Genomic DNA, 11,761 nt, shown 5'->3' on the forward strand with positions numbered 1-11,761 from the left:
CTGAGCTTCCCTAGGAGGGGGCATCTGGGGGAAGGCCTTCAGTGAGGAACACGGCACCTGGGCAGGTTCCTCTGGGGAGCGGTGCTCCGTCAGTACCTCTCCTGAGCCAGGGAGCAACAGAAGGGCTTCCGTAAGCAGCAGTAAAATCACTCAGCCAGCACGGAGTCCTGGTTCAAGTGTTAGACCCGAACGAGTTGGGTCCTAGTCCCCAGCTCGGCCATGAAGTTTTCAGGGTGACTTGGTGCCAGTCGTTGACCCTCAGCCTAGCCTACCTCACGGGGCAGTTGTTACGCACATAAAAGAACTTCGCACGCCACCCCGGCTTCCTTGCGAGGGAAGGACATGCGTGTCGGGAAGCCACTGTGCAACAGAAGCCCTGGCAAAGGCAGAGGCTGCGCTGCCTGCCGCCCGCGACCAAGTCCGAAGGGCGTGCGCCGCAGACCCCGGGGGGCGACTGCAGCCCTGCGCCTCCCTCTCCCGCAGTGCGTCGCATGCATTCGCTGGGTGCGCACGCCCGCCGCCCGCCGCGCGTGACTCCCTGCCTCTGCCGCCCGCAGGTGTGGACGTCGCGCGCCTCTGCAGGAACGCGGGGCTCTGCGTGGACAGCGGCAACACCCACCGCTGCCACTGCCAGGCGGGCTACACGGGCAGCTACTGCGAGGAGCAGGTGGACGAGTGCTCCCCCAGCCCCTGCCAGAACGGGGCCACCTGCACCGACTACCTCGGCGGCTACTCGTGTGAGGTACGGCCGCGTGGACACAGACTGGCGGGGGGGCGGGGGGGGGGGGCCGGGCCAGGCTTGCAGGGGGGCCCCGCCGCGCCCACGGGAACCTCTGCTGAGCCCGCCGTGCTCCCTCCTTGCAGTGCGTCGCTGGCTACCACGGGGTGAACTGCTCGGAGGAGATCAACGAGTGCCTGTCCCATCCATGCCAAAACGGAGGAACTTGCATAGACTTCATCAACACCTACAAGTGCTCCTGCCCCCCGGGAACTCAAGGTACAGAGCCAAGCCGCTGCGCGCAGGGACTGGGGCCCCTCTCCCAGCCGGCTCCTGCTCAGTTCTCCGACACGCCTGGTCGGGAGCCACGGTCAGTGTGGCGCCGATGGATCATCTGGAACACAGATGCAGACGTCAGGCACAGACTGGCAGCACTTAACGCAGAGCTTCAGGCAGGCATTTCTCTGGCTTTCCCTGGTGATGCTGCCAGAGGTGGGAAGGGGGCTTTCTGAAGACAGAGCGTTGATAGTACCAGGGAGCTTTGGCCCCTTGGCCTAAACATCAAGCAATATTCTTGTCCTTAAGAGTCAGAGAGAGCAGCTACTTCAAAGCAGATCACAGGAAACCCAGATCATGGCTCAGTCCCGTTTAGCCCACCCAGCCCGTGCGGTCGACACTGACTGGCAGCGGTGGCGCTCTGGGGATCCAGGCAGGAGGTCTGGAGAGGCTGGTGGGGCTGCAGCTTCGGGCATGCAAAGCCAGGGGCCCCTCCCTGAGCTCTTGCTTATTGGTTGAGCTGTCCATCAGGACAGGAGCACATTTCAGTTGTGTCACGAGTCCAGGATTGTAGCGTTTGGGTTTTTGCAGATCTGAGGAAGCAGGAAGTGGGAGGAGGGGGCAGAGGGCCGTATGCCCCACGTACAGTTGAGTGGGTGGGCAGTCAAAACTATGGGGACAGTTGGGAGGCAGGGTGGAGCTCTGTCCCCCTCTGGTGGCAGGAGCTGGCCGTGCAGATTCCGTCACCTCCTGGCCCAATCTGGGAACTTGCTGGCTCGCCTCCCTGCAGTGGGAGCACGTTTCAGGCAGAGCCATGTGTGCAAGAGGCCGGGGGCTCGCGACAGTTGCGCATTCCGAAGCCCACGTTTCTGATCTGGGGTCCCCAAAGAGACCCCTTCAAGTATTCGCGCAGGCGGTGACTGCACAGAGCTCAGGTGCAGGAGACGGAAACACTGGACGTTGTCTAGGACGTGGGGCGAGGAAATCCCAGTGACGAGCGGCGGAATCAGGACTCCCGGCTCTGTGGCTGCTTACACAGATGGGAAGCAAAACCATGATTCCCGGAATAAAATGGGAGTTTGCGGCTCGTGATCCAACGCCAAACCCATTTCCTCGGGAGCGAGCACCGTTTTGTGGCACAAAAGGGCAGCACCGGGTTTAAGCGAAAAGCTTGAAAGAAGGGCCTGTGGCCGCAGACGTGCGTCTGAGCTGTCAAATATTGTTCAAAAACACAAACAGGACGAGCGGTGAGCCACCTCCGCCCAGTGGGTGCCATCAGGCCCATCCTGGGGCGTCTGAGCCGCTGCCCAGACCCTGAGCATTCATAGAAAGACAGAAACAGAGAAACTGAGAGAACCAGAAGGGGTCTCCCGGGCCATCCAGTCTGACCCCCGGCTCCAGCCGGCTCCGCTCACGACATGCCCACCATGTGCATGTTTAGCCTATCCTTGAACACCCTCACTGGTGGGGCCGCGACCACCCCCCGGGGAAGCCCATTCCACACCCTCGGGGTCCTAACTGCCAGGAAGTGCTTCCTGGTATCCAAACTGAACCTTGGCTTCCTGAGCTTCGCTCTGTTGGAGCGCCTCCTGCCCCCCTTTGCAGGGGAGAGCAGGTCTCTGCCCACCCCTGTGTGACACCCCCTCACGTATTCACTGGCCGGTGGAAGGGGCTCCTTCAGCCGCAGCACCCTGGGCTGTGGGGCCAGCCCTACGTCAGCCTCGCCCTACGGGGGAGAAGACCTGCCGGACTCCGCGGCGCCGCAGGGCCCTCCAGCCTGTCCTCCTCACCCCCCGCTCCCTCCCCTGCCCCAGGGGTGCACTGCGAGATCAACGTGGACGACTGCAGCCCCGCCGCGGACGCGCACACGCTGGCTCCCAAGTGCTTCAACAACGGGAAGTGCATCGACCGCGTGGGCGGCTACAGCTGCGCCTGCTTGCCGGGCTTTGTGGGGAAGCGCTGCGAGGGGGACGTCAACGAGTGCCTCTCCAACCCCTGCAGCCTGCACGGGACCCAGAACTGTGTGCAGCGGGTGAACGACTACCAGTGTGAATGCCGGCCGGGCTACTCCGGTGAGTGCCAGAAGCAGAGCACCTTCCCCTCGCCAGGGAGTGGGGGCATCACACCCAAGCCCGTGGGGCGCCCTAAACTTTTGCCCCACCAGTTGGCTTTTGTGCGTTTCACTGCCGCCACTCAAAAGGTCTGAAACGCCTCACCTGGGGCCCTGGCATCATAGAATCACGGAAGAGCAGAGCTGGAAGGGGCCGGGGAGGCCACTGGGTCCACCAGGTCGCACCACCCCACTCAGAGGGCTGCCCAGCTTCTTTTGAATGCCTCCAGTGTGGGAGAGCCCCCACCCCGCCGGGCAGATGGTCCCACTGCCGTATTGCTCTGGCAGTGAGGAAGCTTCTCCTGGTGTCCAGCCTGAATCTGGCTTGTCACAGCGTGAATTCATTATTCCGTGTCCTGCACTCTGGAATCGGCAAGAAGAGATCTTGGCCTTCCTCTTTGTGGCAGCCTTTGCGGGACTTATACAGGGATCTCCTGTCCCCCCTCAGTCTTCCCTTCTGAAGGCTGAACATGCCCAGTTCTCTCAGTCTCTTCTCACAGGGCAGTGTTTCCAACCCCTGGATCATTTTTGTTGCCCTCCGCTGGACCCTTTCTAATTGTTCTTAAATCTTGGTGCCCTGAACTGGACACAGGATTCCAGATGAGGTCTGACTAGTGGGGAGTACAGGGGAACTACTACATCTCGTGGTTTGGAAGTGAAACTTCTGTTAATGCATCTCAAAATAGCATTTGCCCTTTTTGCAGCTGCATTGCATTGTTGGCTCATATTCCACTTGTCCACAATTACTCTGAGATCTTTTTCAGTCCCGTTGAGCCACATAGTCTCTATCTTGTATCAATGCATTTGGTTTCTTTTTCCTAGGTGCAGGACTTGGCACTTGTCCTTATTGAATCTAATACTGTTGCTTTCAGCCCAGTGTTCAAGTTGATCAAGATTGCTCTGGATCTTCATTCTGTCTTCTAGGGTGCTAGCTATAATTATGCTCATCATGTCCCACAGATCTGATCATGTTTATTCCATCTAGGTATTCCTTGACCATTTGTCTGTCAATCTTGGGCTGCCATCTCTCACTTCCAGCTTGTACCTCCTCCTGGTTGTAGCTGTTCTTGTGGGTGAAGTAGGAATTGAGCACCTCTACCTTTCCTGGTCATCTGTTACCACTTTGCCATCCACTTTAAGTACCTGGACACCTTTCTCTTTCACCTGTCTTTTGTTTTGGACATATCCAAAGAAGGCTTTCTTGTTGTTCTTTGCATTCTTTGCTACTCTCAGGTCATTTCCTGCTTTAGCCTTCCTAATGCCATCCCTGCAATTCCTTGCTATTTCTTCATATTTTTCCTTTGTGGCTTGGTCCTGTTTCCACCTCCTGCACATTTTCTTTTTTTCTTTCAGATTGTCACTTGACTTTTTGTTGAGCCATGTGGGCTTCCTCTGTTGTCTTCTACACTTTTTTTCTTGATGACAATTTTGTTTGTAGTTGTGCTTGGCGAATCTTCTTTTTCAAGATTTCCCACCCCTCTTGGACTCCTTTTCCCTTTACAGTGAGTAGCCGTGGCGCCTCTTTATCATTGTTCTGAGTTCGTTAAAGTTGGCTTTCTTGAAGTCCAGCGTTCGTATTTGGCTGCAGTTACCCTTTGTCTGTTTTATAATTGAGAATTCAATATTGCACAGTCACTTTTCTCCATGAAAGTTCCCATGGCTGCTCTTTTGTCAACCAGGTAATCCCTGTTAGTATTAAATCAAGATAGCTGATACTCTCGTTCCTTCCTCTACTTCCTGTCCTCTTTTTGACTGGGTGGTCAGTTACAGACACCAGTAACTATGTTATTCTTATTTTTCACTCCCTTTAAATTAAGCCGGATGCTTTCAATGGGGCTACCAAGTTCCTCTCCCCGTATTTCTGTGCAGATGCTCGTGTCTCTTATGTACAGTGTGACTCCCTCCCTTTCTGTCCTTTCTATTTTTCTTGAGCAGGTTGTATACATCAGTTTTACCATTCCAGTCATGTGAGTCGTCCAACAAATTTCAGTTATTCCTATAAGATCAAAATTGCCCTCGTAACTAAGGGCAAAATTACCAAGAGCTCAAGCTTGTGCCATTTGTTTCCCATATGCTGGGCGTTGGTGTAGACAGCAACATTCATTCTTGCTGTGCCCTGGTTTTCTTCCAACATGTTTAGGGAGACTGGTGTTGGGCCCTGCTTGGGGTTGTTTCTCTGTTGAAATAGGTGAGTCTTTGTCAGGTGATGGCATGCCTGCTGCCTTCCCCTTCCCCTTCCCCTGCCTGTTTCAGTTTAAGACCCTCTGGATGAGCTTTGTCCAGTGTCCTTATTGAATGTGTCATGTCAAGCACATGCTTTCCATCCTTTGCAAGGTGCAGCCCATCACGAATGCCATCTCCAAAACGGGACCAGACCCTGGGGTTGACAGAGGGCCTGTGCCGCTGGCCCTCGTCCTTTGGATGCAGACCCCGCCCCCCGGGTGAATCTGGAGGAGGCGGCCACGCAGACTTCCCGAGGAGTTGCTTTTATTTACTGTGACCATTCGTTACCAGCTGCCTTTAGGTGCAGAAAAGGCAGCCAGGGTGGGACGCAAATTAATGCCCTTGAAACAATCATATAGGAAACGAATAGCAAGCAAAAGAAAGCAGGACCGCACCTGGAGTGCTGTGTCCAATTCTGGGCACCTAAGTTTTAAAAAGATGCAGAAAAGCTGGAAATGGTTCCGAGGAGGGGGCAGCAAGGGTGATCCAGGGACTGGTGGCAAAGTCCTGGGAGGAAAGTCTGGGTGAACTGGGCATGTTCAACCCCAAGAAGAGAAGGCCAGGTGAAGACGGGATAGCCCTCCACAAGTGCCTCGTACGTTGTCACAAAGAGGAAGAACAGGATCTCTTCTCATTCATTCCAGAGTACAGGACACAGAATAACAGACTTAAGTTAAAAGAAACCAGATTTAGAATAGATGCTGGAAAGAATTTCCTTGCTCTCGGAGCAGCACGACCATGGAACCCATTTCCTGGGGAAGTTGTGGGCTCTCCCTTGCTGGAGCCGTTCAGAAAGCATCTGGACAGTTACCTGAGTGCGGTGGTGTAACACGGTGCCCTGCAGGAACAGGGGGATGGACCCAGTGGCCTTCTGGCCCCTTCCAACCCTGCTATTGTGTGATTTTGGCGGCGGAGAAGAGAGCACAACTATGTTCCATAGCACTGCAAAGCCATCTTTCGGTTCCACAGGATTCTGTGCTGTGGGGTGGGAAGACAGGGAGGGCTTCCCCCATGGCAAGAGCAGACCCTCCCTTTCCCGCCCTTGTTTCTGCATCAGAGTCTCCTCCACACGCACGCAGCTGCATGTGAGCTGTCATGGGATGCATTTCTTCTCCGCTGTGAGGACGTGGCAACCTGACAGGGCTTTCCCCCACACTTTTCCAGGGCGGCACTGCGAGACCGTGGTGGACAGCTGCCGAAGCAAGCCGTGCCGCAATGGTGGGACCTGTGCTGTGGCCAGCAACACTCAGCGTGGGTTCATCTGCAGGTGCCCCCCTGTGCGTGCTGGACTCTCCTCGGGGGGGGGGGGGGGGGTGGGCAGACCATGGGGGGGGTTCTGGGGAAGCTGCTTGGACTCGCTGCGGGAAGGAAGGTGGGGAACGCGTGGGCGGCTCGCTTGGAACTGTTCCCGTGCCTGAAGGAAGGGGTTTCGGGCAGGGGATGAGCAGAGGCTGTGGTGCCCCCCACGGCTCCCTGGGAGGTAAGTGTCCCTTGCGCTTCCTTTGCAGGGCTTGGACGGTGCCACCTGTGAGAACGACCTGCGCAGCTGTGGGACCCTGCGCTGCCTGAATGGCGGGACCTGCGTCTCCACCCAGAAGAGCCCCAGGTGCATCTGCGCGCCCGGCTTCACAGGCCCCGAGTGCCGGTTCTCGACCAGCAACCCCTGCCACTCCAGCCCCTGCTACAACGGCGGCAGCTGCCAGCTCTCCAAGGAGCCGCCCCACTACCGGTGCAATTGCCCCGCCAGCTTCAACGGCCTGAATTGCCACGTCCTGGACTTCGAGTTCCTGGGCGGCCTCGGCCAGGACATCCTCCCTCCCGCCTTCGAGGAGAGCTGCGAGATCCCCATCTGCGCCAGCCACGCCGGCAACAAGGTCTGTGACGCCCGGTGCAACAACCACGCCTGCAGCTGGGACGGCGGCGACTGCTCGCTCAACTTCAGCGACCCCTGGAAGAGCTGCTCGCAGGCGCTGCAGTGCTGGAAGTACTTCAACGACGGGAAGTGCGACGCCCAGTGCAACAACACGGGCTGCCTGTACGACGGCTTCGACTGCCAGAAGGCCGAAGTGCAGTGCAAGTAAGGGCCCCTCCGACCCGCAGGCAGGGGGCACACGTCGCTGGCCCAGGCTTGCGCTTCGTGGTCCCAGCGGAGACGAGGGGGCAGCGCCTGCGGAAGCCTGCCTGCGGCACGGCTTCCGCCTCAGTCGTGCAGCCCCGAGAGCCCCGTGGGTGCCAGAGAGTCCTGGATCGTGGGGCTGACGGGAGCTCCGCAGCTGCCCCGCCACTGGCTGCTCAGGGCAGGCTCGGCACGGCCGGGGGGGCAGGCTAACGCTCAGGGGCCCTCCTGACCCCAGGCTCCCACGGTCCCGCTGCCGGGCGCCCCTCACAGTTACCCGTTGTGTGGGGACACCCACCCGGCGCGAAAAGCCCCCCGCTGAACCGGCTCCTGCTTCTCTCCCCCGGTGCAGCCCCATGTACGACCAGTACTGCAAGGACCACTTCTCCGACGGCAACTGCGACCAAGGCTGCAACACGGCCGAGTGCGAGTGGGACGGCCTGGACTGCGCCAGCTCGCCGGAGAGGCTGGCCGAGGGCACCCTGGTGCTGGTGGTGCTGACCACGCCGGAGGTCCTGCGGAACATCTCCTTCAACTTCCTGCGGGAGCTCAGCCGCGTGCTCCACACCAACGTGGTCTTCAAGAGGGACGCCAAGGGCGAGTACATGATCTTCCCCTATTATGGGAACCCCGAGGAGCTGAAGAAGCACCACATGAAGAGGTCGGCGGAGGGCTGGCCAGATGTGTCCAGCATGTTCTCGAGCATGAAGACGTCTCTCTCTCCGAGGGTCAGTGGGAGGCAGAGACGAGAGCTGGACCAGGTGGATGTCATCGGGTGAGAGAAACGACCGTGCGGCCCTTGCCTGGGGCGCCCCCTCTTCCCAGTGCGAAAAGCAGCCGGGGCCCCGGGCAGTTCAGAGGGCAGGGGCCGGAAGGGCTCCCCCTCTGCATCTGGGGTTTGGGGGATGGAAGCGTGGGGGACGAAGGACCGTCGCGGGAGGGGGTGCTTGCGCTGCCTTCCATACGAAGGGCACCTGTATATTGTCTGGTCACCTGGAGCAAGCAGGAATTGCTTCCAAGCAACAAGCACGAGAAAAGCTGCTGGCTGCTTTATTTATTCATCCTTATTTATTTGTTTTGCTCCTCAATCCAGGAGGCTTTCTGTGTAGCTTGCGTGCCATTAGTGGAGCAAAGCAGTCTCTCTGCCCTCGCAGGCTTCATGGTGAAAAAGACACAATACACGAGGAAAAGGGAAGGGGAATGAAGAGGGAAACCTGACGGGGCTGTCAGTTGCATCCGCGGGATCCCCCTCCCCTCCCCTCCCCTCTCCCACTGCACTGCTGCACGGACTTGCAGTCCCATCTTCTGAGCTGTCAGTGCGCCTCAGATAACTTGCAAATGGGGTTGTGTGGCCAGCTGGCCACCATCTGCTTTTCTGGGCCCATTTTTAAGCCCTTGAAGTGTCCCCCGAGGGGTGCTGTCCCCACTTGCTACTGCCAGGACTTCGTTGGAGCCCCGCAATACGGTCTGAGTCCGTTTTGCACAGCCCCGGGTCAGTCAAAGGAGCCCTTAAGGCCTGCCCTGGCAGACAGAGTTTGGTTTCCAGTCCTGTCCCAGCTGCATAACTGCCCTCCTTCCTTTCAAAACCTGCAGCTCCATTGTGCACCTGGAGATCGACAACCGGCAGTGCCTCCAGTCCTCGTCTCAGTGCTTCCAGAGCACCACGGATGTCGCGGCCTTCCTGGGCGCTCTGGCCTCACTCGGCAACTTGGACATTCCATACAAAATCGAAGCCGTTAAGAGTAAGTTTGCCATGCACCGGAACCACCCGCATGGGATTCAGATAATGTCCCAAGAAGCCTGTGCCGCATGAGGACTAGCCACTTCTCTTGCAACTCAGCTCCAGCCCTTCCTTGTGGCATCCCAAACACAAAGCGTGGCTGGGTGGTTGAGGATGCCCCCTCATTGATCTTAAAGGTGGGCAGGCACATGGGGGTGCAGGCGGGATCTTGGGGTACTTGCTGGCTGCACCCCAAACACGAGCCAGCAGTGTGACGCGGCAGTCAAGAGGGCGAGCGCCACCCTTGGGCGCATAGCCAGAAGGCGGCAGTTGCCCTGTAAGTCTCTGGAGCGCCCAGTCGGAGCCCCGTGGCCAGTGCTGGGCTCCACGTGGCGAGCGGGAAACAGCCCGGTTGGGCTCGGTTCAGCACAGGGTCGCAAGGACGGTAGGAGGGTTGCGGGATGCCATGCGGGGGGCAGTGAGGGAACTGGGGAACCCTTCCCCTCGGGGAGAAGAGGACGTTCAGAGTGTGAGTGCGGGCGTGTGCAGGCGTGTCGCACGGCGGAGGGTCACGGCCTGTTCCCCAGTGCGGTGGCGGGAAGGATGAACTCCAGTGGGGCAGAGTGCCAGGACCCGGGCTTCAGGCTGGATGTGGGGAAGTACTTCCTGACAGTTAGGACCCCTTGGAGATGGGATGGGCTTCCACGGGAGTTGGAGTCACTTCTATGAGAGTGACCAGTAACTGCGCCTCTGATTTATATGTTTAAAAGGTCTGCATAGTATATGGATCTTAAAATGGGAACCACTGAGCATAAAATGCTAGCCTTAGTCCCATGTTGAAGTGTGGCTGGCTAATGGATGCTGGGAGTTGTAGTCCAACACAGCTGGAAGAGCCAGGATGGGGAGGGTTGGGCCGGGACTTGGGCTCGGATTTTCCATTTCACCGCGAAGCTTCACTGGGGGACGTGGGCCAGTCACTGAGCTGAGCCCCACCTACCTCACAGGGCTGTTGTGAGGATAAAATGGGTTCTATAAAAGCTGCTTTGGGTTCCCTGAAGGAAAAAAAGGCAAGGTATATATAATAAATACATAGAAGAAAATAAACCATATGCATCCACTTGTAGGTCTAAGGACAATATTTTAGATAGTGGTGTCAAAGGGGATGCAGTGGAGGGATGCAGGTTGGTGCTCATACTTAACAATATAAAATCATTTAATTTCTATATCATCTTTCTCTCAAAAATGGCACTAAAGGCCATTAGAATATACATTCAAACTGAAATCTTGATTAAAACATAACATAAAAACAGATCCATATAAACATAATTAAAAATGCAGCAATTGAATGTCTCTTGAAGACATTCTTTATTTTGGTTTTGTTTTTGTGTTTAGACAACCTGCCTTTTAAGTTTTGCTTCTCATCCAGAGCTTATTTCAAAATCATTACTGCTGGGGTGGAGAAAGGAGAGGAGGGGAAACAAACCCCGCAACCCAAACCTTGTAATCGATCAATGACATGCGAAGTGTTGAAGTTTGCATCTTCCAAATCCCCCCTCAATCCTTTTGACTTAACAGCTCAATGCCAATGCAACGATTTGAAGTTTGCTAATCCTTTTTTCCCTTCAAGGAAGGAAAGCCTCTTTCCCCAGTGCAGCCGCAGAAGCAGTTCAGAGTTTGCAATTCTGATGAATCGTGGAGAAAATGACCTTCTCTTCTTCTTCTTCTTCTTCTTCATCTTCTTCCTCCAGAGGGCTTTGGAGGAGATTGGGAGGGCGGTGGTTTGGGTGGGGGAGAGAATTAGATGAGCCGGACGGACAGTTATTAACTAATTTTGCTTCATTTTGACTCTGCCTCTGACTTGCTATGGAAGCTTAACTCTGTGTGCTCTCGGTGCACCCCGTTCCCCGCTTTTTTAGGTGAAACGACCGATCACCCGATCAGCACCCCGCTCTATCCTATGTACGTGGTGGGGCCTTCTCTCTTCCTGCTCCTCTTAATCGGCGTGGGAGTCTTGGCATCTCGCAAGCGGCGGAGAGAACATGGGCAGCTCTGGTTCCCTGAGGGCTTCAAAGTGACGGACAAAAAGAAGAAGCGACGGGAGCCGCTGGGGGAGGATTCTGTGGGACTGAAGTGAGTAATCCCTTCTGCGTTGACATGCGGAGCAGCGCAGAGCTGGACTCGGCTGCCGCTGTGCTGCCCACCTGGCCTGAGAAAGACAGTTCCCTGCCTCCCCCCCGCCTTGCACGGGGCCCAGATTCTCTTCCCTTTCCTGGGTTGTCCTGGATTTCCACCCCACACACAAGGTCGATTCAAATATTTTTGGCTTGGCAGCTCTACAGAGAAAGGAAGGAGGGCGTTAGGTTTTCGGAGGGATGCCCCGTGACTTCTCCAGGCCCCACTTAGGCACAGGTGTTTTGGCACTGCCTGGAGATGGACCGTGGCTTCCTGGCAAAGACCCCGCTTTGCGGGCAGAAGGGTCGTTTGTGGCTTCCTCAGGCAAGGCTGGGACAGAACCCCACTGGGAACCCTGCGCGGGCTGGGCAGCTGCTGCTGGTTGGATCCGAGAATATTGGGTGTGATGGGCCGAGGGGTCTTCTG

At 56.8% G+C, this 11,761-nt stretch overlaps 1 protein-coding gene across 1 annotated transcript in view; it reads left to right on the forward strand.

The window, feature by feature from the left end:
* NOTCH1 (notch receptor 1) overlaps positions 1 to 11,761 on the forward strand; it is a 90,951-nt gene that overhangs the window by 69,964 nt on the left and 9,226 nt on the right. The window contains exons 21-28 of the mRNA XM_044453049.1: positions 558 to 742; positions 865 to 997; positions 2,809 to 3,066; positions 6,492 to 6,604; positions 6,836 to 7,404; positions 7,796 to 8,218; positions 9,037 to 9,185; positions 11,080 to 11,293. Of these exons, the coding sequence (XP_044308984.1) occupies positions 558 to 742; positions 865 to 997; positions 2,809 to 3,066; positions 6,492 to 6,604; positions 6,836 to 7,404; positions 7,796 to 8,218; positions 9,037 to 9,185; positions 11,080 to 11,293 (2,044 nt within the window). The remainder of the gene's footprint in view (positions 1 to 557; positions 743 to 864; positions 998 to 2,808; positions 3,067 to 6,491; positions 6,605 to 6,835; positions 7,405 to 7,795; positions 8,219 to 9,036; positions 9,186 to 11,079; positions 11,294 to 11,761) is intronic.

Source organism: Varanus komodoensis, unplaced genomic scaffold, assembly GCF_004798865.1.
Source record: "Varanus komodoensis strain SLA01 unplaced genomic scaffold, ASM479886v1 scaffold77, whole genome shotgun sequence".
Classification (NCBI taxonomy): Eukaryota; Metazoa; Chordata; class Lepidosauria; order Squamata; family Varanidae; genus Varanus; species Varanus komodoensis.